We start from the raw sequence: 23667 nt of genomic DNA on the forward strand, positions 1-23667 counted from the left end.
TGTGGGGATATGTGAAATGTGTATTTTTTTGTATAACTTCTGAATGGTTTGGCCAAAAATCACAAAACTGATCTCTTTAGATTTGGTGGGTCATGTCGAATGATATCCAATTTTCCCGTGTCAGCCATTACGCATTAGCGTATCTTTATGAAACTAATTACAAAAATATTCGGCTCCATGCCCTGATGCTAGTCAAAAAGTTTGGGGGCAGCGCCACCTTGTGGTCAAAAGTTATGATGACATTTAGAGAAATGCTAATAACTTTTGCTTACATTAGCCTATTGTAATCGGACTGATGTTGATAGATTCCTTGGATCATGACGAGAACACCGATATCAATTTTACCAATATTGGTTAAACTTCCTGTCCACCATTTTGTTAACAACCTACTTTTTCGAACTCCTCCTAGACCGTTGGTCCGATTTTCACCAAATTTGGCTCGGATCATCTTCAGACAAAGCTGGCAAAAAGTTATGGATTTTGTGTTGCTACACGCAACGGTTTTCGTTTAGTGCATGAACGAATTTGCTGGAAAGATGCCAAACTACATCTGAGAGCTGTCCTTAAAGGTTTGACATATTTACACCAAACTTTGTATGTGTCATTGTCATCTCACACTGACCATGCCACATCAATTTGGTAACAGCGCCACCTATTGGTCAAGACTAATAAACCATTCATTAACAATTAATAATTACATTTATAAAAATGCTAATAACTTTTTATTGCATTAGTCTATTGCAATGAAACTGGTCTCAAAATATTCCGTGGCTTATGCCGGCAACATAGATACCAAATATGCCAGAGTTAGCTGAACTTTCTTTCCGCCATTTTGATTTATGTTGAAAACCTACTTTTTCGAACTCCTCATCAACCGTTGGTTCAATCATGCCATGCTTAGCTCCTCAACATGCCGCTGGAGTGCTTGGCCCCGTAATTGCTGCTTGCAGCTATATTTATTATTACTATTAAATTAAACAATTGCAAATAGCAGCTAACTTAATTCCTGTGATGTGTAAACTGCTAGACATCTTTGGGTTCCTATTTGTGTAATTTAAATGGTAAATTGTGCCTTTTTATTGTTTCAGTAACTTATCAATAGTTGCTAAAAGTTGCCAAATAAATTTTAAAAATAGCTAAATTTGTTGCTAGGTGCTTTTGGAAGAAAAAGTTGCTAGGGTAGTCTGAAAAGTTGCTAAATTTAGCAACAAAACTGCTAAGTTGGCAACACTGACTTCAACACAACGACACTGGTTTGCGGCAGTGACGTCAAACCTCGCTCCTTATTGGCTGTCACTTGTGATTTGCGACCACCATAGATTGTTTGCGACATGCCAAATTGTCTTGAGTGAGATGCAGGGCGACGCGTTGAAGGATGGAAATGCAGATCAGGAGAATGTTCGCAGCGATTAAACACTTTAATTTCATTCTGTAACTCACACAAAATTGTTTTGCTGTCAGAACAATGGTAATGTAGCACACACCTCGTTTTATCTGTTCTTTATACTGCTTTTTGTAATGTTTTAAATAAATTATTGTGACTAACATACATTTATCTGTCTGTTACACTTTGTATATTGTCAAAATGGTTATGTTTAAGATTACAGGGTGGAGTAGGAGCTTAAAATGATCTTTTTTATACAATAGTATATTAACTAAGATAACAGTCACTGTCAATATATCTAGATTGCATTTTTATTTTTGTGAAGTGGCTAAAAAGTTGTGTATAAGGAGTGAGTTAGAGGCTCAAAGATATCTATATAATAGTAAAATATATTTGCATAATAAATATTTATAATTTAAATATTATATAAGGGATTTGTATAGATTTGTATATCCTGTAACTGAAAGGTATACCACAACCTTTGCATATGGCAAATACATGGTAAATTTACAAACTGCAGTGTGTACATAATTCATAAAGATCTGCAAGTAATATGTAACATATTTACAAGTGATGAATAGTTTACACTTTAGAATAGGGGATGCGGAAAGTGTTATAAATGACTTGTATACATATACAAATAATTTGTAACAGGTAAGAAAGGCCTACAAATGATATGTTACACATTTACAAGTGATGAATAGTTTACACTTTAGATTAGGGGATGCCGAAAGTGTTATAAATGACTTGTGTACATATACAAATAATTTGTAACAGGTAAGAAAGGTCTACAAATGATATGTTACACATTTACAAGTGATGAATAGTTTACACTTTAGATTAGGGGGTGCAGAAAGTGTTATAAATGACTTGTGTACATATACAAATAATTTGTAACAGGTAAGAAAGGTCTACAAATGATATGTTACACATTTACAAGTGATGAATAGTTTACACTTTAGATTAGGGGATGCAGAAAGCTTTGTAAATGATTTATTCATGCGTTTACACATCATCTATAACAGGTGTTGAACACTTTGTAGTGTGTACGAAGTACTGACTGGTGAGGGTATAGACAGCTGTCTTCTCTGACACACATGGAGTCTTTAACTCTGTGCACCTGATGTGAGCTTCAGTGGAAGGTAAAAGCGGTTGAGAGGTTCACTTCATCACTAGATCCACACACTCCACACAGAACACAAGTCTTTGCTGATGAGTGAAAGGATTTAATACAACCCACTGGAATCACCTGACTAAGGCATTTATAAATGTTTGTGGAATTTAAAACAAATGAATTACTCTTCTTAAAAATAGTGCTTTAGCATACCTGCATGTTTGTGCTTTTGAACACAGACCAGCTTACAACTTCATCAATAAAAATCATATACTGATCATTTACTAATGGTTTATTCATCATTCGTTCCTGATTAACAATTGTTTATTGAGATAATTATACAAAACAATTTTGACAGAAATACTTCAATGATTTAGCAGTGATAAGTAATGTATCAACTAATAACTTATAAACCGTCTACTATTGATCAGTTTGATTTAGTTCATGATTTGAACTGTTTTTAAGATAACTTACAACACATTTGTAAACCCTTAGCATACCACTCATTAATCATTTATAAACATATAGTAATGTTTTGTAAATGATTCGTTCATCATTAACTAATAACTTATAAGTGACTTATAATTGAATTAATAAAACATTACTAAAATGTTATCTTATTACTTATTAATCATTTATGAATGTATAGTCATGTTTTGTAAATGATTAGTTCATCATTAACTAATAATTTATAAATGACTTATAACTGAACGTTATTATAAAGTGTTACCACATATGCTATAATTACAGTACACAGTAGCAGTACTTTAGAGAAGAAACTTTAGATTTGTAGATTTGTTAAGAACATTTTTTTTTAACAGAACAGAGAGACAACTGTCTAAAGAAAGTCTCTTGTCAGAAGACAAAGAAACTACTATAGTATTGCAAAATAAAATAAAAAAGGGCATTACCAACACTACAATGCACTTTGGCAGAGGATGCTTTATTTATTTTAACTGTACAGTATACTGCATTGTGTATTCATATCCAATTCTTTGGCATTTGAACTTTTCCAGTGCTTTTAATCTACTGCACAATCTCTTTACAGTAGTGTAATTAAAGAAAACTTTTGCTGTATTTGCACCCCTTTATTTATGTTATAGACTATAATAGACATTGACTTGCAAAATGATTTCTGCCTCCCATAAGGGTTTTTTTGTAACAGTATTTTGAATTAGAATTATTTCAGTACATACATCAGCTTCATTTTTTTTCATACCATTCATTCAGGCATATATTACTGTTCTATTTATGTTGTGAAAAAAAAAATCTAAGATTCTTCAGAAAACAACAACAAATAATGGTTGGCCATTTAATGTTTAAAGTCAGAATAATGAGTCAAAATGTGTTTTTATGTATGAAGTGTTCATCAGAATTACTGTTTTGGAAAAGAATGTTGTAGGAAGAGGTTTTTTTTTTTTTGGATAAAAATAAAACGCAGCAAACACATTTTTGCAATATTTAATTTTTCTTGTCTGAAATTACAGCAATATATCCATAAATACCTAACTACTACACTCATCAAAGAATATATTACATTACAATGAATTCAAACAAGTACATAGAAAATAAAATAACAAAAGAAAAACAAACAAAAAACCCCATGGTTTCACAGCATCTAATATCCTCCATTAAGTTTGGGCGTGACTGTGTGTGTGTACATTGGGCAGGTTTGTATATGCTCTCATCAGGCAGTGGTAGTGCTTCATGTGAAACACACACACACACACACACACAAAGTGATCACACTAATGGCACGCCTGCTCGGGTTAAGCATAGTCTAAATAAATGGCAAGCAAACTCCTCACCTGTGCTTCAAAGATGCATTTGAGATACCCCCTTGCACTACATTCTGATCAAAAAATAGTGTGCGGTCTGTCTATAACTGCATGCTGTATGTGGTATTGCGTACATGAGATAAATGTGATGTGCGGCACATGTCATGGAGTTTGGGTTAAGTGGCAGGAAAACAAACAGGCGCGTCATTCCCAGATTCTACATCATTTAAGAGAATAATATAAAAAGGTATAAAATTAAACATATTACAGGCAGTCAGAGTTCTTTTAAGGCCCATATTAATGTTTTTGTCAATGACTCATGGTCATGTTAAAATGCATCTTTCATAACCAATGGATATATATAAAAAAATAAAATCTTGGCAAACAAGAACGTCTTCGGGCAAAGCGGGGTGGGGGGCGACTTAATGTCAATTTTCCAATTAACTCTCAGCAGGACTGACTTAATTCTTCAACTTGATCAAGCTTTGCTTTTAACATTTTGGCATGCCACCTCTGAAAATTTGGCACAGTAATTGTCAATGGCAAAAAAAAATTGTATATCAAACAAATTATAATTCTTATTGTACAACAACATTTATGGATTACATTTTTGTGCATGTCAGTTCCTGGCACTCTGTCATCACTTGAGCCCTCTGTGTACATAGGTGAGATATAGATTTCAGAATATCACATTCTAGTAAAAAAACGCCCTTTAATTAAATGAAACAGAAAACCAAAAAGAGGCTGCATGCTGCCTTCATGATTAAAAAAGACAACTCAGTTTAGCAGTCTGGAACTTTGAGAGACGAGTGACCACTAGCTAATAATAAAAGACAGCAGACGTCCTGGGTCCTACAATATCAGTGGGTATGTCATCAGAATGCAGGGCTCAAGCTATCCTGTAAAGCATGGCCTTGAGGGAAAAACGTTGGCGGTATGTCCTGGGGCCGTTGCTACTGTAGTTCAGGCAAAAAGGAAGTGATATTATCACTCCACAAGTCCTGAAAGGGTTATTCTGACCAGCAGCATAGCAAACACTAATAGTAAACCTTTTAACACCCAAAAGCATTAATATATTAGAAAAAAATGGCAGGCTTTTTTTCCCCCTAAATAATTAAAAACATACAAAATAATTTTTCCGTTGTATTTTGAAATTATTTACAATACAATGCTGAAGCACCTCTTTAAAAAAAAAACTTTATTCTAAATCTTGAAATAAAACATTTTCCTTTATTTAGTTGATGTTTTTTTTTCCCTTCCCTCGATCATCAAGAGTAGTCGGTCACAACAAAGTACCTCCAGATAGTTCTTCAGGAAAGTGCATGTCTAGGCATGACCTCCATGGTAAATTGATAACAGATGGGCTGAGCTGCATTTTGACTGGAATTTGTCTATCTCTACGATGCAGTATGGCTGTCCCTGCGAGTTGGAGGCATTCAGAGGCTTTGAAGTGTATTCATGCTTGATTTTGCCCACAGGATGTGGAATTCTGGGGCCAGATCTTCTGTTCCTCACCATCACTATCCAGGGTCTCGGAGTGGCCTGAACATGGGTCTGGGTTTGGGGGTTAGTAAGGGATGTGGGAGGTTGTCTGAGTGGGTGGTCGGTGGTGCCGTAGAGTGTCACCTGGGTGGATAGCCCTTGAAGAGACTCCTAGACCAGGGGCTCTTTGGCAGCATCAGGCACTTCTTCAAGTGCTCTAGCTCTGCCTGTAGGTTCTCCCTCTCGGCCGTAAGCTTCTGCTTCTGAGCCATCAGCTCCTACAGAAAAAATGCACACGTTACCTATGAAACATCATCTGAGGAGGACCAGATACCTGTTCGGATAGGATGTCTGACAGGATCAGGCGTCCAGGCTGGATCTAATACTTACAGTAGGTGGAAAACCAAAAATTGTAATACTGCCGCATGTACCACCGCCGCAGGGCCGCGGCATTAACTGCAAGCCAGTCGTGTGTTAAAGTTATTCGTGAAACTACCGCCAGGTGACGCAAAGGCACGGGTTGCAAACTGACTGTAATTGTAAAATTTTGGTTTGTAAACGGAGATGAAACAACAAAGTAAAACAACAATAACATTATAATATAACATTGTAACATACTTAAAAACCATTAGAAAATTTTCAGTGAGTTAATTTCAAAATGTGGGACAGTCTTAGGCTACAGTCTAAGCATGAAAAATTAAAAGAAAGACCTTTACACAAAGGCTCTTTCTGCATGCTATTGTTATTAAACAGTCATTATATATATATATATATATATATATGTATATATATATATATATATATATACACACACACACACACACACACACACACACAGATTAAAAGGTAAATGTCTTCCTTTCAGTTCGTTCTTGGCAAAAACAAACAAACAAAATCCTTCAGGTTCCATATGCAGAGCGAAATGAGAACGGTCCAGCATTTAGAAATAATTATTGTTAACTCTGCTATTATTCTCGATTTTTCAAACTGATAACAATTTGCAGTTTCGCATTATGCCTTTTACTGTGTGACCAAAAATGGAGTATTATCTGTTTCAGCTGTTTGATTACGCTGGTGCCTCACGTGCACATATTCTTGGAAACAGCACAGCCATTCACCATGCCATTCAGCGTAAGTAGCGGTCCACTTTGACATATTTTTTGCTCATTATGATTTTTTTCCGTCGATACTGAAACACCCGTGAACTACAAAGCCTATTTTACCTAATGAATAATAGTTTAGCTTCAAAATGGCCCACATCACGAATATGGAAACGTTTGGATTTGCCCCGAATGAAAAAGGTGAGCCCAACCTTACCTTATGTTTCTTTTTAAATTATTATTATTTGTCTTTTTTTGTTTGTTTATAGCTAAGCTATATTTGTTTGTTTATTATATACTGCAATTATATTTATCCATTAGAATTATATGTTTTTAATTCTAATTCTTGTTCTGTTAAATTTAAAGGATTTGTTTTAAAGTGAGGGGAACTAAAAAATATCCTGTTGGTACATTATAACAGTATTAGGCCTGCCATTATTATTTCTGAATGTAATAAAATGCAACTTATACATGACATGTTTTTTTCCTCTCAAAGATTATTATTATTATTTTTTTTTGTGTGTGTTTTTTTTAGTGTTTTTAAAAAACATGCAGCAAATGAAAGTACGTGATTAATCGGTTAAAATTTGTTTCTGTGGGTTAACAAATTCATCGGTTCAATTTTGTCACTGTGGGTTAATCTAGACTATGTTGTTAACTATTTACAAATTTTGTGTTTATCCCGTTTTTTTTTTTTCCATTGCATCTGAAAATTACTTTAAGAAACAAAAAAGCCTCCTCCCTCCAAAAAATTGTGCATACACATTCACTTTGTGCGCTCTGGTGCAGAACCTGCCCCACGTTGCTCAGCTGTGGACAACTTATTTTTGTTTATATGTTTGATATAAAGGTTGCTGTCCCATTTTATACAGGAATTGTTCATTTTAAAAACAATCACATTCATTTTGTGCGCTCTGGCACAGAACCTGCCCCCACGTTGCTCAGCTGTGGACAATTTATTTTTGTTTATATGTTTGATATAAAGGTTGCTGTCCCATTTTATACAGGAATTGTTCATTTTAAAAACAATCAAATTATATTGTTAGTTTCATGGTTACATGCAATCAAGGTCTTCAGTTACTATACAAGATACAAGTTCATTTAGGCTATTTAACATGCACTGTGACATTTTCACCCGTTTCAACTTATAAACTCCTTGAGATTTTAAAGTCAGTTTAATAGTATTGAGATTCAAGTTAAATCTAGTATATATATATATATATATATATATATATATATATATATATATATATATATATATATATATATATATATATATATATAAACCTGAAGGTTTATGAAACGTCAGTCAATAAAGCATTTTTTTTTTAAACAATGGCACTTTAAGTTTCGAACTAAAACATTATTTTAGCAACACAGGTTCAAATCCCGGGTTGTGGTGTTTTTTTTTTTATTATTTATATATAATAAAATAATATATAAAATGATTAATACAAATGTGTTCTGCAGTTCGGTGGTTTATGTTACACCATTTTTTTATTTATTTTAGTGTCCATTTTACACTAAGCATCAGTAGCAACTGAATTCAGTCCAGCTGGAGGGGGTTGGGGTTTGGGGTAGTTCTGTATAGCTTCGGGGGGTTGAAAAATAAAGGTGTGAATCTCTTGCTCTTTCATATGGAAAGTGTCTGATGTGGGTTTCAAACTTGCAGAGCAGGTTTAGATAAAGTGTTTTCATGCCTCGTTGGGTTTGGCTTTTGCAATTTTTGCAACTGCATAGGCCTAAACAGTATTACATACAATATAATATGTTTTTGTTTTATCTCAGGAGAGACGAGGCGCTTCTGAGAGAGATATAAAGAAACTGGCGAAAGAGACGTGCATCTGCCAAAGAGACAAAAACTTTTGTTCTTAATGTATAGCCTATGCTGCTTTGTACTATTTCCAGTTTTAATTGTACGCAGCAATGCTGCAGTCATTTTGCCAATACAAACGTAAAAATATATTCCGACATTTAAAATATACTGAGACAACATTTTGTAGACTTTCTGTGATTTACAATGCACAAACCAGAAGCAACAATATTTGCAGAATGGAGAAGGGTTGACCATTCTCAAAACATAAAATATCAATTTTATTTCAATTTTTGTTTTTGTGTTTCAGAAGAAAAATCAATGTTAACCCTCTGGGGCCAAATAACGCAAATATGCGTTTTGAGGCATCTTCTCCTGATAACACCAAAAAAAAATCTTAAATTACACTTTCAGTTTTGATTGTATAGATAAGAGCAATACATCAATAGAATCTGTAAAGGGTCTACTTTTGTTTGTATACACACATAATAACAACAAAACTTTGTGCATTTATGAAATTAAGAAAAAAAACCAGGGTGCGCTGTCTGCAGCCTTGGTCTGCGGTGATCTTCATTTAGAAACACGTCATTAAAATGAACTGTAGCTCAGTGAATACTCAACGAAGAGACATGAGAGACAGATCTACAGAAAGCTTCACATGTCTACTTTTAAACTGAGCAAGTGCTACCAAAAACAAATATTCTGTAATAAAGTAATCCATATGAAACCAACGCGATGTCCAGTCTTTCACGTCTCCCTTAATTATATCTAATGTGCCCACGCACAGAGCGTGCTATTGGCATTATAATGGTCACGGTGGATAAACGCCCCATAACAACAAATAAAGCAGCGATTTTTTTACATTTTACTTTCCACTTTGCACTGAGAGGAATGAGACTGAATTCACAGCAGAAAAGACTTGCTGTGACAAATAAGAAAGAATTCACCTCAAGAAGCTTTGGATTATTGATGCAGCAGCTTGATCAAGCAGAGATCCTAAACATAAGTCTTTTTTTTTATTATCCTACTTGTATTAGTTTTCACGTAAGCTGTACACATTTTACTAGTTAGACTAGTACTATAATTCCTGACTAAATGTATAATCAAGTGAAACATTATAAAGTTTCATTCACAGCATCTAAATGTCTCACCATGCCAGGATGTTTATTTATTTATTTTTTAATGTTATATAACATAAACAGCAATACGATATAAAATATATATATATTGTTGCTAGCCTAATGTCAGTAAGGATGGTTAGACAAAACTTTACTGAGATAGGCTATTCTCTGTTCATGAATATAGCCAAATATGTTTATAACTATATAATTAGTTATAAGCCTACATACAAGGCATGCTTGTGTTTATAAATGTAACTAAGCTTCTGTTCATAAATATCTAATCTGGTGTAAGTACTTTGAATGTGTTATATACTGATAATATGTGTGCTATGTGGTTATTGTGTTCTTATTTCTATAAATTAGTAGTAGTATCAGTGACCATCATAATAATGTTAATAATGTAGTTAAAGTCTTTTTTGTAACTCTTCTCTCTCAGTCACACACCTGTTTGAAAGGCTCATTATGCAGCTCATTATGCGGCCTTTGTCTTCTCAGGTGTGAATCACAGCATTATGCATTATAGTTGACGCCTTCTCGCATATACCTTTCCTACACAAAAAGTGTCTTAAAAAATGTAAATCAACATATTGTTTTCTGTGAGTGAGTAATCAAGATGAACCACCAAGACTGTGAAAGACACACACAAAGAATAATATATAAAACTTTAGTAACATTTTTTAAAAAGGTTTCAGTTATTAGCATTAACTATATGAATTAACATCAACAGTAATTATATTGCATATCAATGTGAGTTAATATTCAAAACTTAAAAAAAAAAGTTTCATATTTTAACATTAGTTAATGTACTGTGAACTAAAATCAACAAATATTAATACATTATCAGAAAATATACTGTTCATGTTAGTTAATGCATTTACTAATGTTAACAAATTAGACCTTATTATAAAGTGTTACTAAAATCTTTATTGATTTACACTGCATGCATAATTACTAGGCATGTTGATATTCAGATTTTTTTCCTAGCATATTTTACCAATTCGACATCAATCTTAATAACTACCATTAATTTTGTATTTAAGAATTTATGAGTGATATGTAATTGTCCATGAAGGCTGGAAGAGAAAAACTCCTTATATTTAGGTGTGCAGAATTATTAGGCAATTTTCTTTTACAGATGAAATGAGATAAAAAAAAAAGTTTTAACTCAGACTGAAAAGTAAAAAATTATTAAATCCCCATGAGAAATATTCAAAACTACTGCAATACAGAAATTGCAAAATTAAGACATGACCATTGGACAAAAAATGCTGACTGGGACAGCGGGGTTAGAAAAAACAGGTGGAGAAGAAAAGACACAAATTAACTGCAAACGAATTAAGAATTAATGTGAAGATTATTTTTTAGTCAATTCTGCAAGACTTTTTAGCATAGAAGATGGAATAAAAATGAGCTCCCCAAACTTACTGCTGGATTCTGGAACGGGGTCGGGAACCTTTTTTGACCAAAGAGCAAAATTTTTATTTTTGGTTAATGCATTTTTCCAAAAAAGCATATAAAATGCTTTTTTTCCCCAATAACGTTTTAATAGTAACTTTATGGAAAATAAAATACACAAATATGCAACTAACCATCATATATTGTGCAGGGCTTTTACTTTAAGGTTGATTTACAAGGGGATGAATTCTTTTCAGATTTCTCTCCCTCTCTTTCACACACACACACACACACACACACACACACACACACACACACACACACACACACACACACACACACACAGAGAGAGAGAGAGAGAGAGAGAGAGAGAGAACTCTGAAGAGAAGAGAGTGAGAGAGACTGAGTGAGTGCAGAGTAATGCACTGTGCATGTGGACTATATTTATGTGAATACACACCAGTGCAGGCATTTTGACAGTGTTTTGGCAGTTTTAGGTGCGCCACCGAAGACAAGAAGTGTTCCACTTGGACCTCACGTGCAGAAAACATCCAGTCAGAAGCGGATTGAGTTCTGTTTCACGGCTTTGAGTTTAATTAATTCTGTCTGTCTTTTTGATATCAAGCATGTCCTGGTCTTTACTGTCTCATTCATTCACATTCCTTTATTAATGCTAACAGTCCCCCCCGCTGAAAGCTGCGTGGAAAAAGCGAAAGTAACCAGCGAAATCTTTCATACTGGCTCTTGGCACGAAGTATATGTTTTCAGTCCTGTCACTTTTTTACATACTTTTACACTTTTTTTCTGCTGTTCAAAAAAATAATTTTTTTTTTTCGCTATTACCAAAAGAAATGGACTTTTTTATGATCTATGTTTTAGTGTAGAAGTGTGTGTTTTTTTGTGTTGACTCGCGAACAGCACTGAATGCGCACTGAAAATGCACAAAAAAAAAAATATATATATATATAAATAATATTATTCAAAACCTTTTATCAGCTTATGTAGACTCTGCAACAAATTAATAGCTGATCTCTAGTGATGTATTATTTTTTGTAATGGATCATTTGTTGGTAAAGGGTGAGAGATCTGGCGAGCTACATGATTTCTGTCAAAGTGCCATGTGCGGCTCGTGAGCCATAGGTTCCCGACCCCTATTCTGGAAGATAAATTCTCCAAAAAGTGGTACAAGAAGATGTGGTGCTGGTCCTTCAAGAGTCACTCACAACTTATCTGTCAATAAAGTTTATAAAGAATTAGTCTTAATATACAGTATTTCACAATACTTCAGCATGTTATTCTAATTAAGTGAGGGTCATTTTATCAGTAAAAGAAAACATGCCTAATAATTCAGCACTCCTGAATATAAGGAGTTTTTCACTTCCAGCCTTCAAGACAATTATATATCACTCATAAATGATTAAATACCAAATGTATAGTAGTTATACATTTATAAAATTGTATTATACATGTATAAAATTATATTACCAGTAAAATTCATATTAACTTTTTAAAAATATATATATTTTTTTATTTTAAAGAGTTTTATAAATAATTTAAATGCTCTATACACATTTCTACAATAATTATTTAAAAGAATACTGGGTGTAAGGGGATTTCTATGAATTGTTTTTCATTGTTTCTTACACAGAGAATTAGTAATCTCATGTCTCCATCGGGTGGTCATTCTTGGTATTACAGTCTACGCCTTTTAGTTAAGTTTGTGATAGTTTTAATTTTCTGGTGGTCCCCGAGCATAATAAAGTTATGAAACTTACTGTGTTTCATAAGAATGACTTTTTCTACATATATAAAAAAATTTTAAGAGTTAGAATAAAGAATTGTTAAGATATAGGAAAATAACTGTTAATTTTTTAATTGTTTTATTTTTAATGTTAGTTTAATAAATCGCTATGGCCACACAGTTCAAGGTATCCTAAACCCGTTCGCAATTTAACATCTTCAGTATATTGGCATTATGTTGACAAAGTTTGGTGTGAACTACTTGTTTTTTCTTGGAGGAGTATGAATTAATTTACAGGCTGATGTTTCAAAAATCCACATTTAAACCAAAATAGCCGACTTCCTGTTGGTCGTAGCTGATGACTGTAAAATAGAAAGTTGTCTGTCTTGATAAGAACAATTTATGTACTGCACCAGAACAGAATATTCAAGTTTGACACGTTGCCATGGCAGCACTATATTAGATATCAATATCCCCACAACAGATTTACATCGGCCGTGTTTTGTCATTACTTTGATGAAGTTTGAAGCAAATCGAGTAAAAATAAGATGCTGAATTCAAAGCATTTTGAAAATGACCCACTTCCTGCTGCCAGTTGGTAGCGCTATAACTTTGGCTCCTAATAGTCACATATATGCGATCGGCATCATACAACAAACAAACCCCTGAAGTTTGATCAAAATATATGGATGTTATTAGGCACTTCCTGTTTCACATTTCTCGCCCTAATTTCAACGCCTCACCACAGGCAAACCGTTCGAGATATCAAAAATCCCCTGGCAATTTTTCATCCCCAATGTCTTGAGATCATGTTCACTGAGTTTCGTGGCGAGTGGGTGGAAAACCTCAGAGGAGTATATCAAATTCCAGAGCATGCTTTTTTTAAACAGCCCTGAATAGCCGACTTCCTGTTGGGGGGAGCCTATGACATAGAGGGCGAAAGTTGTTCGGCTCAATGAGATCTATAAGTGTACAGAGTTTCATATAAATACATGCAAGAATGTGTGAGCTATGGTTCAAGATTTCTGACAGTGTTCCAGGGGGTGCCATAGAGCCCCTGTGCCACACCCGGGTCCCAGTCTCTGTGGCGTCCTTATGGCCGCAGGTTCCAATGTGTGTGCCAATTTTCACGAGTTTTTGAGTATGTTAAGGCACCCAAAACCCCCCGGAAGGTTTAAGGAAAAATTAAAAATAATATAGCTGCAAGCAGCGATGGTGGGCCCGAGCCGTCAGCGCAAACGCCACCCCGGTGGCATCAGGAAAACTGTGCCCAGCGGACACATACACAGTAACCCTCTAGCACAGGGGTGTCCAACCCTGTTAATTGCGATCGACTGTCCTGTAAAGTTTTGCTCCAACCCTAATCAAACACACCTGAAGCAACTAATTAATGTCTTCAGGATTGCTTGAAAATTAAAGGTAGGTGTGACTGATTAGATTTGGAGCTGAACTTTGCAGGACAGCCGATCACCAGGAACAGGATTTGGCATACCTGTTTTAGCAGTTTGGAATTAAGGGATACAGCAATGAAAGGGTTAATCCGAACCATCAAGAGACACACACACAACACAATATATAAAACTTGAGTAACACTTCCATTAAGGTTTCAGTTATTAAGATTAATTATATTAATCCTGATGGCCGCAGATTCCAACGTGTGTGCCAATTTTCAAGAGTTTTTGAGTATGTTAAGGCCCCCAAAACCCCCCGGAAAGTAAAATAAATAAATAAATAATAATAATAATAAGAAGAATTAAAGCTGCTAGCAGCGATGAACAGGCCCTCGCAACTGGGCTCACCACCAGTGGGTGGCTTTTGTAAAACAGCGAACAGCAAGATATATGCATTTAATGTGGTAAATATAAGACAAATATGTCAAAGTCATTGATATGTGCCAATCTTCCTGCTGCCAGCTGGTGGAGCTATGAGTATAACTGGATTTTGGCATGTAAAGTTCTTCATTCCAGCACTTTTATCAAACATATGAAATTTAGTGCAGATTGAACATGGAATTTTGGAGTTAGTATAAAGCATGAGGTGTCCTATTGCCAACAGGTGGTGCAATGATTATAACTGAATACTGGCCTTTAGATGTCTTCAGGCCATGACTCTTTCCAAACATTTGAAGTTTGGTGCAGATTGGACATTGCATGTTTATGTTTATCTTCGCAATTTAACATCGCAAAGGCCTTTAGATTACACTGACAAAGTTTGGTGTTGATCTGAATAAATCTCTTGGAGGAGTTCGTTAAAGTACAACCCCTGAAAATGGCAAAAACAACATCGATTTTGCAGAGAAAATTCAAAATAACCGACTTCCTGTTGGGATTTGAATTTCGTACCAAGAGACTTTTTTGTAGGTATTGGTGTGTTACATGTGTGTACCGTGTACGTGTTTTTTTGTACATGTACGTGAAACGTAGCTCGAGGCGCACTCCATTGAAAGTGTACAGGTGGCGCTATCGAGGTATTTTGCCACACCTGATGGAATATTGGCCTTAAGATGTGTTCAGGCCAGGACTCTTATCAAACATGTGAAGTTTGGGCAAGATCGGACATTTTATGCCTGAGTTACAATAACTTTTATTTCCATGGCGAGACATCGAAATTCGTCAGGACGCCATGGACACGCCCTTCAACGAAAACTCAAGATCTTCGCAATTTAACATTGCAAAGGCCTTTAGATTAGGCATACCAAATTTGGTGTTGATCTGAATAAATCTCTAGGAGGAGGAGTTAAAATACAATGCATGCAAATGACAAAAATTATGCAAAATTTGCTCAAAAAATTAAAAATAACTGACTTCCTGTTGGGTTTCGGATATTGCTCCAAGAGTCTTTTTTGTAGGTACTGATGCTTTATGTATGTGTGCCAATTTTCGTGCATGAATGTGAAACACAGCTCGAGGGCTGCTGATTTTGTTAGAATAGTGGCGTAAATTTTTACCAGGTCTGACGCGTGTGCAAAGTTTCATTTATTCAAGAAGAATAAACAGAGCAGATACAATAGGGTCCTCACACCATCGGTGCTCGGGCCCTAATAATAATAAGAATAATCCTTAGGGGAACAAGAGGGCCCTGCGCCCATTGGCTCGGGCCCTAAATATAGCTGCAAGATAAAGTCAGGTTTTTATAAAACATTATCATTATTATTTGCAGCACAAATAAGTATTTTTAGGATTTTTTTAAATCCCTAAAACTGTCAGAAAAGGGTAAGACCTAAGAGATTCCTTAAGCTGTAATGAAAGTAAAAAAAAAAAAAAAGCCAGCACAATTAGCAACAACAAATACAACTAGAAGCTAAAGTTCGAGCTTCCAACTTTGATGTTGGCTTCGCTGGCCTTGGGGCAAAAGAGACAGAGTTCTTGTGTGGCCAGCGTTCTTGAGCTGCCCCACTGCAAAAAAATGTACAACAGTATTTTTCCATGAACCCTTGCTATTTTCTATTCTAATAAAAGTCTTGGCTATGGAACATCTGTAATAGAGTTGGGCTAGCTGGATGCAAATAAAGTCATGCCTTTTATTTTTTCCCATTTGCTATTTCACATTTCAGTCACTGAAGCATTGTAGGCAAAGACACAGAAGGTAACTGAAACAATGTGGTTTAAGTCAAGGTGATCATTAGGGGTCCAAACACAATGGTTTGTGTAGATGATGCAGTTACACAATGAACATGTCTCTTTTCAAGTAAATTATGAGTCCTTACGTGAGTACTATTATATGCACAACATGACAATAGATAACTAATATAGTGTCCCTTCTTCACTTTTTGATAACTTGAGAAATATGTTGTCAATACTATTAAAATAAAAAAAAGTAATGGTATTTAGGAGATGATAGCTTTTGCATAATTACTATATTGGGCTTTATTAAAGTTTCTGAAAAAAGATTGAATGTATATGCATTTTTTATTTATGCACATAAATGAAACATTTTCAAGTCTTTGAACAGATCTTGAAGTATTTGCTATCCTGTGGCGCCATCGTGTGGACAACATTAGCATTATGGCCTTCAATTTTGAACAACATTATGAAAGGGGCCAATATTTTTTGAATGATTACAAATATTTAATGATTAGTTTACTGATAATATACTCACATTAAAATCTAATTTACTGATTCTGTCTCTTATTTCATGCTTAATCATGAGTTTATTTTCAACTTACATTTTTAAGCAGTATTGAATGATTACTATGTGAGTTGCTAAATTTGTTTTTGTTTTTACAATTATAATACATAAACTTTATAATGATGAAAAAAGTACAACAGTTATTGTTTTCATAATATTTACTATTGACAGTTGTTATTTTGTATTGTAATGAAGGTTTTTATGACAACAAAAATGGTCATTACTAAAAATGAAACACTCATTTAATTCATAGTTTTTTTTCTATAGGTTAAGCACCTTTTCGTAAATATGGTTCCCAATGTTTTTTTTTTTATTTACATTTAAAAAAATTAGCCTACTTCAAACATTTTAAGCAGCTTGAACAAAACCTGTTAATATTTATTATAGACCATTGTTTGTGTGTATAATGTTGATATTTTTTTTATTATTAAATTTATATTGTGTACACCAGTTAAATTGGACGATAAAGAAATTGCTAACAGCTATAATAGAGCATGTTTTAGGTATTTAGGTGTTTAGATGCAGAAATGGACAAATCAAATGTAAAATAACGTCATCGATTTAATTAAATATAGATTAATTCTTGTTCGAGCAAATAATAATAATAATAATAAATACATGAATACATACACACATACAAAAAAAGCAGCCAAGATGAATGATTTTCTGTTTTTTATAGATTAAAATTGAAGACAGAAAGCAGCTGGTAAATGCAGTCACTTTAATATTCAAATCCAGTACCAGGATCCACTTTCGATTTATTTCTCAACAGTTTATGTTCACGTGGCTGTTTTTGTTTATATTCGCCAAGCTATTTTGTATTTTGAAATAATCTTGTACTTGATTTGTTCATTCTTGCGACGAAAAGCCAGAATCAGCGTCCTCTGGATCTCGAGAGATCGATGTTATTCTGCCCTTAGACGGTCTTGCGCTGTCAAATAGTCTTTCATTTTCACACTTAAACAGCTCACAAACACCTGAATTTGGCCCTTGTTGTGTTCTAATGGGTGGATTGTGTGCATTCGCGGTAACATTTTATTTTAAAAAGCTCTTAAAACTATAAAAATGCTTTAATTGTGAGCTCATTTTGAGACTGCACTTGCTGATGCAGCGGTGATTTCTCTCTGGCCTTTCTCATTGTTCTCTGGCCAGACATCAATTATTAATGAGAGCTGATCCGGTAATAATAACATATGTTGGTCTAGCTTGTCAGTGTGAATGAAATATGTATTTATTTGTCCGTTCTCACACCGAAAAGCCAGGCATCACCGTGTTCTGGAGCGCAGAGCAATCAATGTGATGTTCAGCCCTTAGACAAAGAAAATCTCACAAGCACTCATAAACACTCATTTTCATCTCTATAATATGTCCTTCTAATTATTTTGTGTTGATTCGCCGCAGTGTTTTAATATAAAAGGCTGTAGTTTCTGTATGTAGACTTTTTTTCCCTTCAAGTGTTCAGAAGTCTCGCGCTGTCAGATAGACTGCTGCAAATCTTTCATTTTCACACTTTAACAGCTCACAAACTTCTGAATTTAGCTCTTGGTGTTTTCTAATGGGTTGATTGTGTGCATTCGCTGTAATATTTTATTTTTAAAAGGTCTTAAACAACAATAAATTTGTTTGTTGTGAGCTTGTTGTGAGACTGCACGTGCTGATCGGAGCTGTGATTTATCCTTCGTCTATCTCACTGTTCTCTGGCCAGACATCAATTATTAATGAGCCCTGACCCGGTAATAATAAGATATGTTGGTTTAGCTTGTCAGTGTGAATTAAATTTATGTATATATTTGTATTTTTAACTGATTTAAAAGTGAAACTAAGCAAGACTCCTCCCTCTCAGTCCCGGGAATTGCTCCTGTAGAGGCGCAATTTTTCTCAGACAATGGAAGTCTCAGCACACATACACTCCTCACACAGAGGGCAGTGACAGAGTGAGATCAGATGTCTGGCAGTTTTTTTTTCTTTTTTTTTTTTTTTTATTGTTTCGTTGTTGTTTTGTGAAACTATGCATATTTCCTCAGAATGACTTGTCCTCTGTATGAAAAAACGTTTTGAAGTGTTTGAAAGCTGCAATTTAAAAATACAAGACAATTAATAATTCCCTTTTTACTGTTATTTCAAAAAATCACCACGGCAAAACCGTTCAAGCTATCCAAAATCCATTCGCAATTCAAGTTCCTCAATGTTTTGGCATCATGTAGACAAAGTTTGGTGTGTACAGTGTACTTCTCCTTTGAGGAGTATGCATTAATTCACAGCTATATTTTTCCAAAAATCCATATTCAAATCAAAATAGCCGACTTCCTGTTGGTCATAGCTAATGACTGTAAATTAGAAAGTTGTCAGTCTTAATAAGAACAACATATGTACAGAGTTTGGGGTCTGTAGCTAAAACTAAGCCCCCCACTTTTGAGAAAAGGTGGTGCTATAGAGTGCGTCCTCCACGCCTTTTTATGAGCTTTTGCCAGTGTCTATCTATCATTAATACTGATATGTGTTTTGAGTTTCATGAAATTCTAAGCATGTTATCTGCCTCAAAATCACCGGAAAAATATTCCAGTTTGACATGTTGCCATGGCAACACTATATTAGATATCAATATCCCCACAACAGATTGACATCGGCCGTGTTTTGTCATTATTCTAAAGACGTTTGAAGGAAATTGAGTAAAAATAAGATTCTGAATTCAAAGCATTTTGAAAATGACACACATCCTGCTGCCAGTTGGTGGCGCTATAACTTTGACTCCTATCAGTGACATCTATGTGATTGACATCATACAACGAACAAACTGATGAAGTTTAATTAAAATCAGGAAATGTATGTGGATGTTATTAGACACTTCCTGTTTCTCATTTCTTGTCATAATTTCAACACCTCGCCACGAGCAAACCGTTCGAGATATTAAAAATCCCCTGCCAAGTTTTCATCCCCAATGTCTTGAGATCATGTTGACCGAGTTTGGTGGCAATTGGGTAAAAAACCTATGACAAGTATATCAAATTCCAGAGCATGCGCTTTTTACACAGCTCTAAATAGCTGACTTCCTGTTAGGCGGAGTATATGACATGCAATACGAAAGTTGTTCGGCACAATGAGATCTATATGTGTACTGAGTTTCATATGAATACGTGCAAGTATGTGTGAGCTATACATCAACATTTCTGACTGTGTTCCAGGGGGCGCCGTAGAGCCCCTGTGCCATGCCCGGGTCCCAGCCTCTGCAGCCTCCTAATGGCCACAGATTCCAATGTGTGAGCAAATTTTCAAGAGTTTTTGAGCATGTTAAGTTCCCCAAAAGCCACTACATTTTGACTAAAAATAAGAATACTAAACCCTAAATAGCAAACTTCCTGTTGGGTAGAGCCTATGAAATGCAGTGCGAAAGTTGTTTGGTTTGATGAGATCTATATGTGTACCGAGTTTCATATGTCTACGTGCAAGTATGTATGATATATGGCCCTCCATATTCCAGGGGGCGCTGTAGAGCCCCTGTGCCACGCCCGTGTATCAGTCTCTGCCCGGCCCTAATGGCCACAGATTCCAAGGTGTGTGCCAATTTTCAAGAGTTTTTGAGCACGTTAAGGGCCCCAAAAGCCCCAGAGACGTTGGAAAAAAAAAAAAATAATAATAATAATAATAATAATAATAATAATAATAAATAATCCTAAGGAAAACAATAGGGCCCTAATAATAATAAGAATAATCCTTAGGGGAACAAGAGGGCCCAGCGCCCATTGGCTCGGGCCCTAATAATGATAATAATAAGAATAATCCTAAGGAAATCAATAGGGCTCTTCGCCCCAATAATCCTAAGGAAAACAATCTTCCCTTTGGGCTTGAGCCCTAATTATTTTTTACAAGCAATGATACAAAATAAAACCAAATTTGTAATGAAGAAAAAATATGTAGACAAATAAGAATAAATGTTGTGCATTGCACTCAGCTTCATGCGCGTTGCGCAAATCTTGCACTCTGATATTTTAAAGGAATAGAATACACTACTGCATTTAAATGCGGTTGCAATTTTTTTTTTTTTTTTTTGAGTTTTTATTGTATTGAATGAAGTAAAGGATGGTTTTATTTTCACTGAAGTTGTCAATTAATGAAGCTCTTTTTTTTACATCGTGTGCACTTTGTTGATTATAATGAGAGAACTTGTGTTTAAACGTGAGGACATTTTATTAATCCGTCTATTCTTTTCAGTTTCAATGATTTAGTTAAATCGTGGCCAGGTTTAATTTATTCGTTTCTTGTTTTAGTTTGGCCTAAATAATGGGAGTGAAATTATTCAGTGCCTCACGTTTTACTAAGATAATGTAAATAATTTATAAAACAGACAACAATTTTTTAATCAGTTTACAGACAGATATCTTTTCCCCAAGTAGTTATCTGTCAAAATAAATGACAGGTAACGAATAACAAAGTATGTGCCTGTTTTATTCTTTCTAAGAAACGAACATAACTTATTAAGTAGGCTCCTAAAGTTTCATCTGTGAATATTAAATATTTTAACTACAGTGTTTTCTTTCATTTTCCTCTGACTGCAGCCATCAAATGTAACACACCAGCAAGGCAAAGCTGACAGCTATTTGCGAAAATTTGCTTTGATGCATTTGTTTGATAACTTGTTGTTAAAGTGCCACTCAGCGGTCAAAGGTTGCAAATGCACTTTGCAGATGCAGCGGCGGCACTCGCTGCGGTAGAAAGCACACTCTGGTTGGCCACCTAATGTATGGCATGGAGGCATGACCTGACACTGCGTTATATAGGTATGTTCACTCAACAGTATTTGTGCACCGCACTTGCTATTCCCATGAAAATGATGTAGAGTGATATGAAATAAGAGGACAGTAACTCAACAAAATGTAAACACAAGTGGTTATACAGTCAAACCAAAAATTATTCAGACACCAGATATCATTTTTGATATTTTTTACTAGTGGGTGCAGGAAACTAGTTCCTTTATTTATGTGAGGACTGCAAAATAAAGAAACTGACATATTATACTCAAAAATTCTTCATACAATGGACTACCAGTAAAATTGATAAGAAATTTTAGATCAAAAATTATTCAGACACTTTGACCTGACCAAATTTTGCTTAATTGTTTTTTGTTTAATTGCTACTGCAACCTTTCTACACCACAGACTGAACAAAATTAAGGATTGCTTGGTAATAGGTTGACCTAAATTGATACAATCTAATTGTGTACTTAAATTTAACTGCTGACAAATATTCATTACATACCTTTCTATCAAAGTTATCTGACATTATCAAGATGATTTTGTTCTGACACGGTTTAACTCTGAGTTCTTGTCATAATTTAGTACAATTTTCTAAAATATAGTGAATAAACTGTAATAATGTGAGAAATGTTGAAGGTGTCTGAATAAAATTTGGTTTGACTGTAGAAGACACATCTGAAACGCACGTTAAAATGGAAGCAGTGATGTGTCTTGCCTGACCACTGAAAATGCATCTTAATATCAGGTAGAAATGGAGTCTAAAAGAGTTTAGCATTTGTATGTTTCTTACCCCCATTGAGTGTGAGAGCTGTTCAGCAGTTAGACTGAGATTATAGTGATTCACTTCCAGCCGTCTGCACTGACTGTGGAGAACTTGTCGCTCAGTGCTCTGCTCTAGAGTCAAACAGAGAGAAAGAGAGAGGGAGCGGTAAGACAAGAAACCCCTGGCATTACATACACCAACACACCACAACTTAAGGATTTGCAGAGCAAACTGCTACTCTACTGTTGACAGGAAATATGATATCCATCATGCAACATTACTGATAGGGACCCAATCTGCTGAACACACATCTTACCTTCTGCATACTCTTGATAGGCTTCAAAGATGGCTTCAATGCCCTGCCACCTAGATGTAGTGGGCTCGTCCTCCTCTGTGTCATCTTCCTCATCCTCAACCTCTTCCTCAGACTCCTCTGTGGAGAGTTCCTGGTGGGAAGGCTGTGGGGGGCAGTGCTGTCCATTGGGCTGCAATGAAGGAGCGTGTGGGTGGGGTTTGGACCGGCTCGGTGTGCTCTGGAGCTCAGGAATGTTATAATGCACAGATGAATCTGCTGCGTTGTTCTGTTCTGACATGACCAAGGCACCACCTGATAGAGGAAAAGACGTGTTGATTCTATTAGCTGCTCCTTACACTATGCCTGACAAGATTAAAATGAAACCTAACGTTCTGTTCCCAATCTACAGTATTTAAATTTGTGCAAAATATTCTCTGGGAACCAAACCATGGGTTTTGCGTTGCTAATACCATTCTCTAGTGTTTCCCAACCCTGTTGCTGAAGACACAACAACAGTGCACATTTTCAAACCCTTCTTGGTCAAATACACCTGATTTAACTCATCAGCTTATTAGTAAAGAGATCAAGACCTGAAATAGAGTAGTCCGATAAGGGAGACATCCGTAATGTGTCCTGTTGGTGTACTTCCAGAAATAGCTTTGAGAAAGACTGCTCTACCAGTTGAGCTTAAACTGAGAATCTTAGCATAAATGGCACTACCATTATTACCGGTATTTTTGACAGATTATAAGCAAATAGGTATGTACTCACAAGCTGCTTATTTCGATACCTGTAAATAATA

The 23667-nt window shown here is 35.2% G+C and overlaps 1 protein-coding gene across 3 annotated transcripts in view; it reads right to left on the bottom strand.

The window, feature by feature from the left end:
• Nucleotides 1-3943: 3943 nt before the first annotated feature.
• The window catches only part of LOC109109514 (genetic suppressor element 1-like), a 285518-nt gene continuing 265794 nt past the window's right edge, over nt 3944-23667 (bottom strand). For all 3 annotated transcript variants that reach the window (XM_042743753.1, XM_042743755.1, XM_042743754.1), the window contains 3 exons: nt 22887-23177; nt 22598-22701; nt 3944-6036 (listed from right to left, as the gene is read on the bottom strand). In XM_042743753.1, the coding sequence (XP_042599687.1) occupies nt 5899-6036; nt 22598-22701; nt 22887-23177 (533 nt within the window). In that variant the 3' untranslated portion in view covers nt 3944-5898. The remainder of the gene's footprint in view (nt 6037-22597; nt 22702-22886; nt 23178-23667) is intronic.

This window comes from Cyprinus carpio, chromosome B18 (assembly GCF_018340385.1).
Source record: "Cyprinus carpio isolate SPL01 chromosome B18, ASM1834038v1, whole genome shotgun sequence".
Classification (NCBI taxonomy): domain Eukaryota; kingdom Metazoa; phylum Chordata; class Actinopteri; order Cypriniformes; family Cyprinidae; genus Cyprinus; species Cyprinus carpio.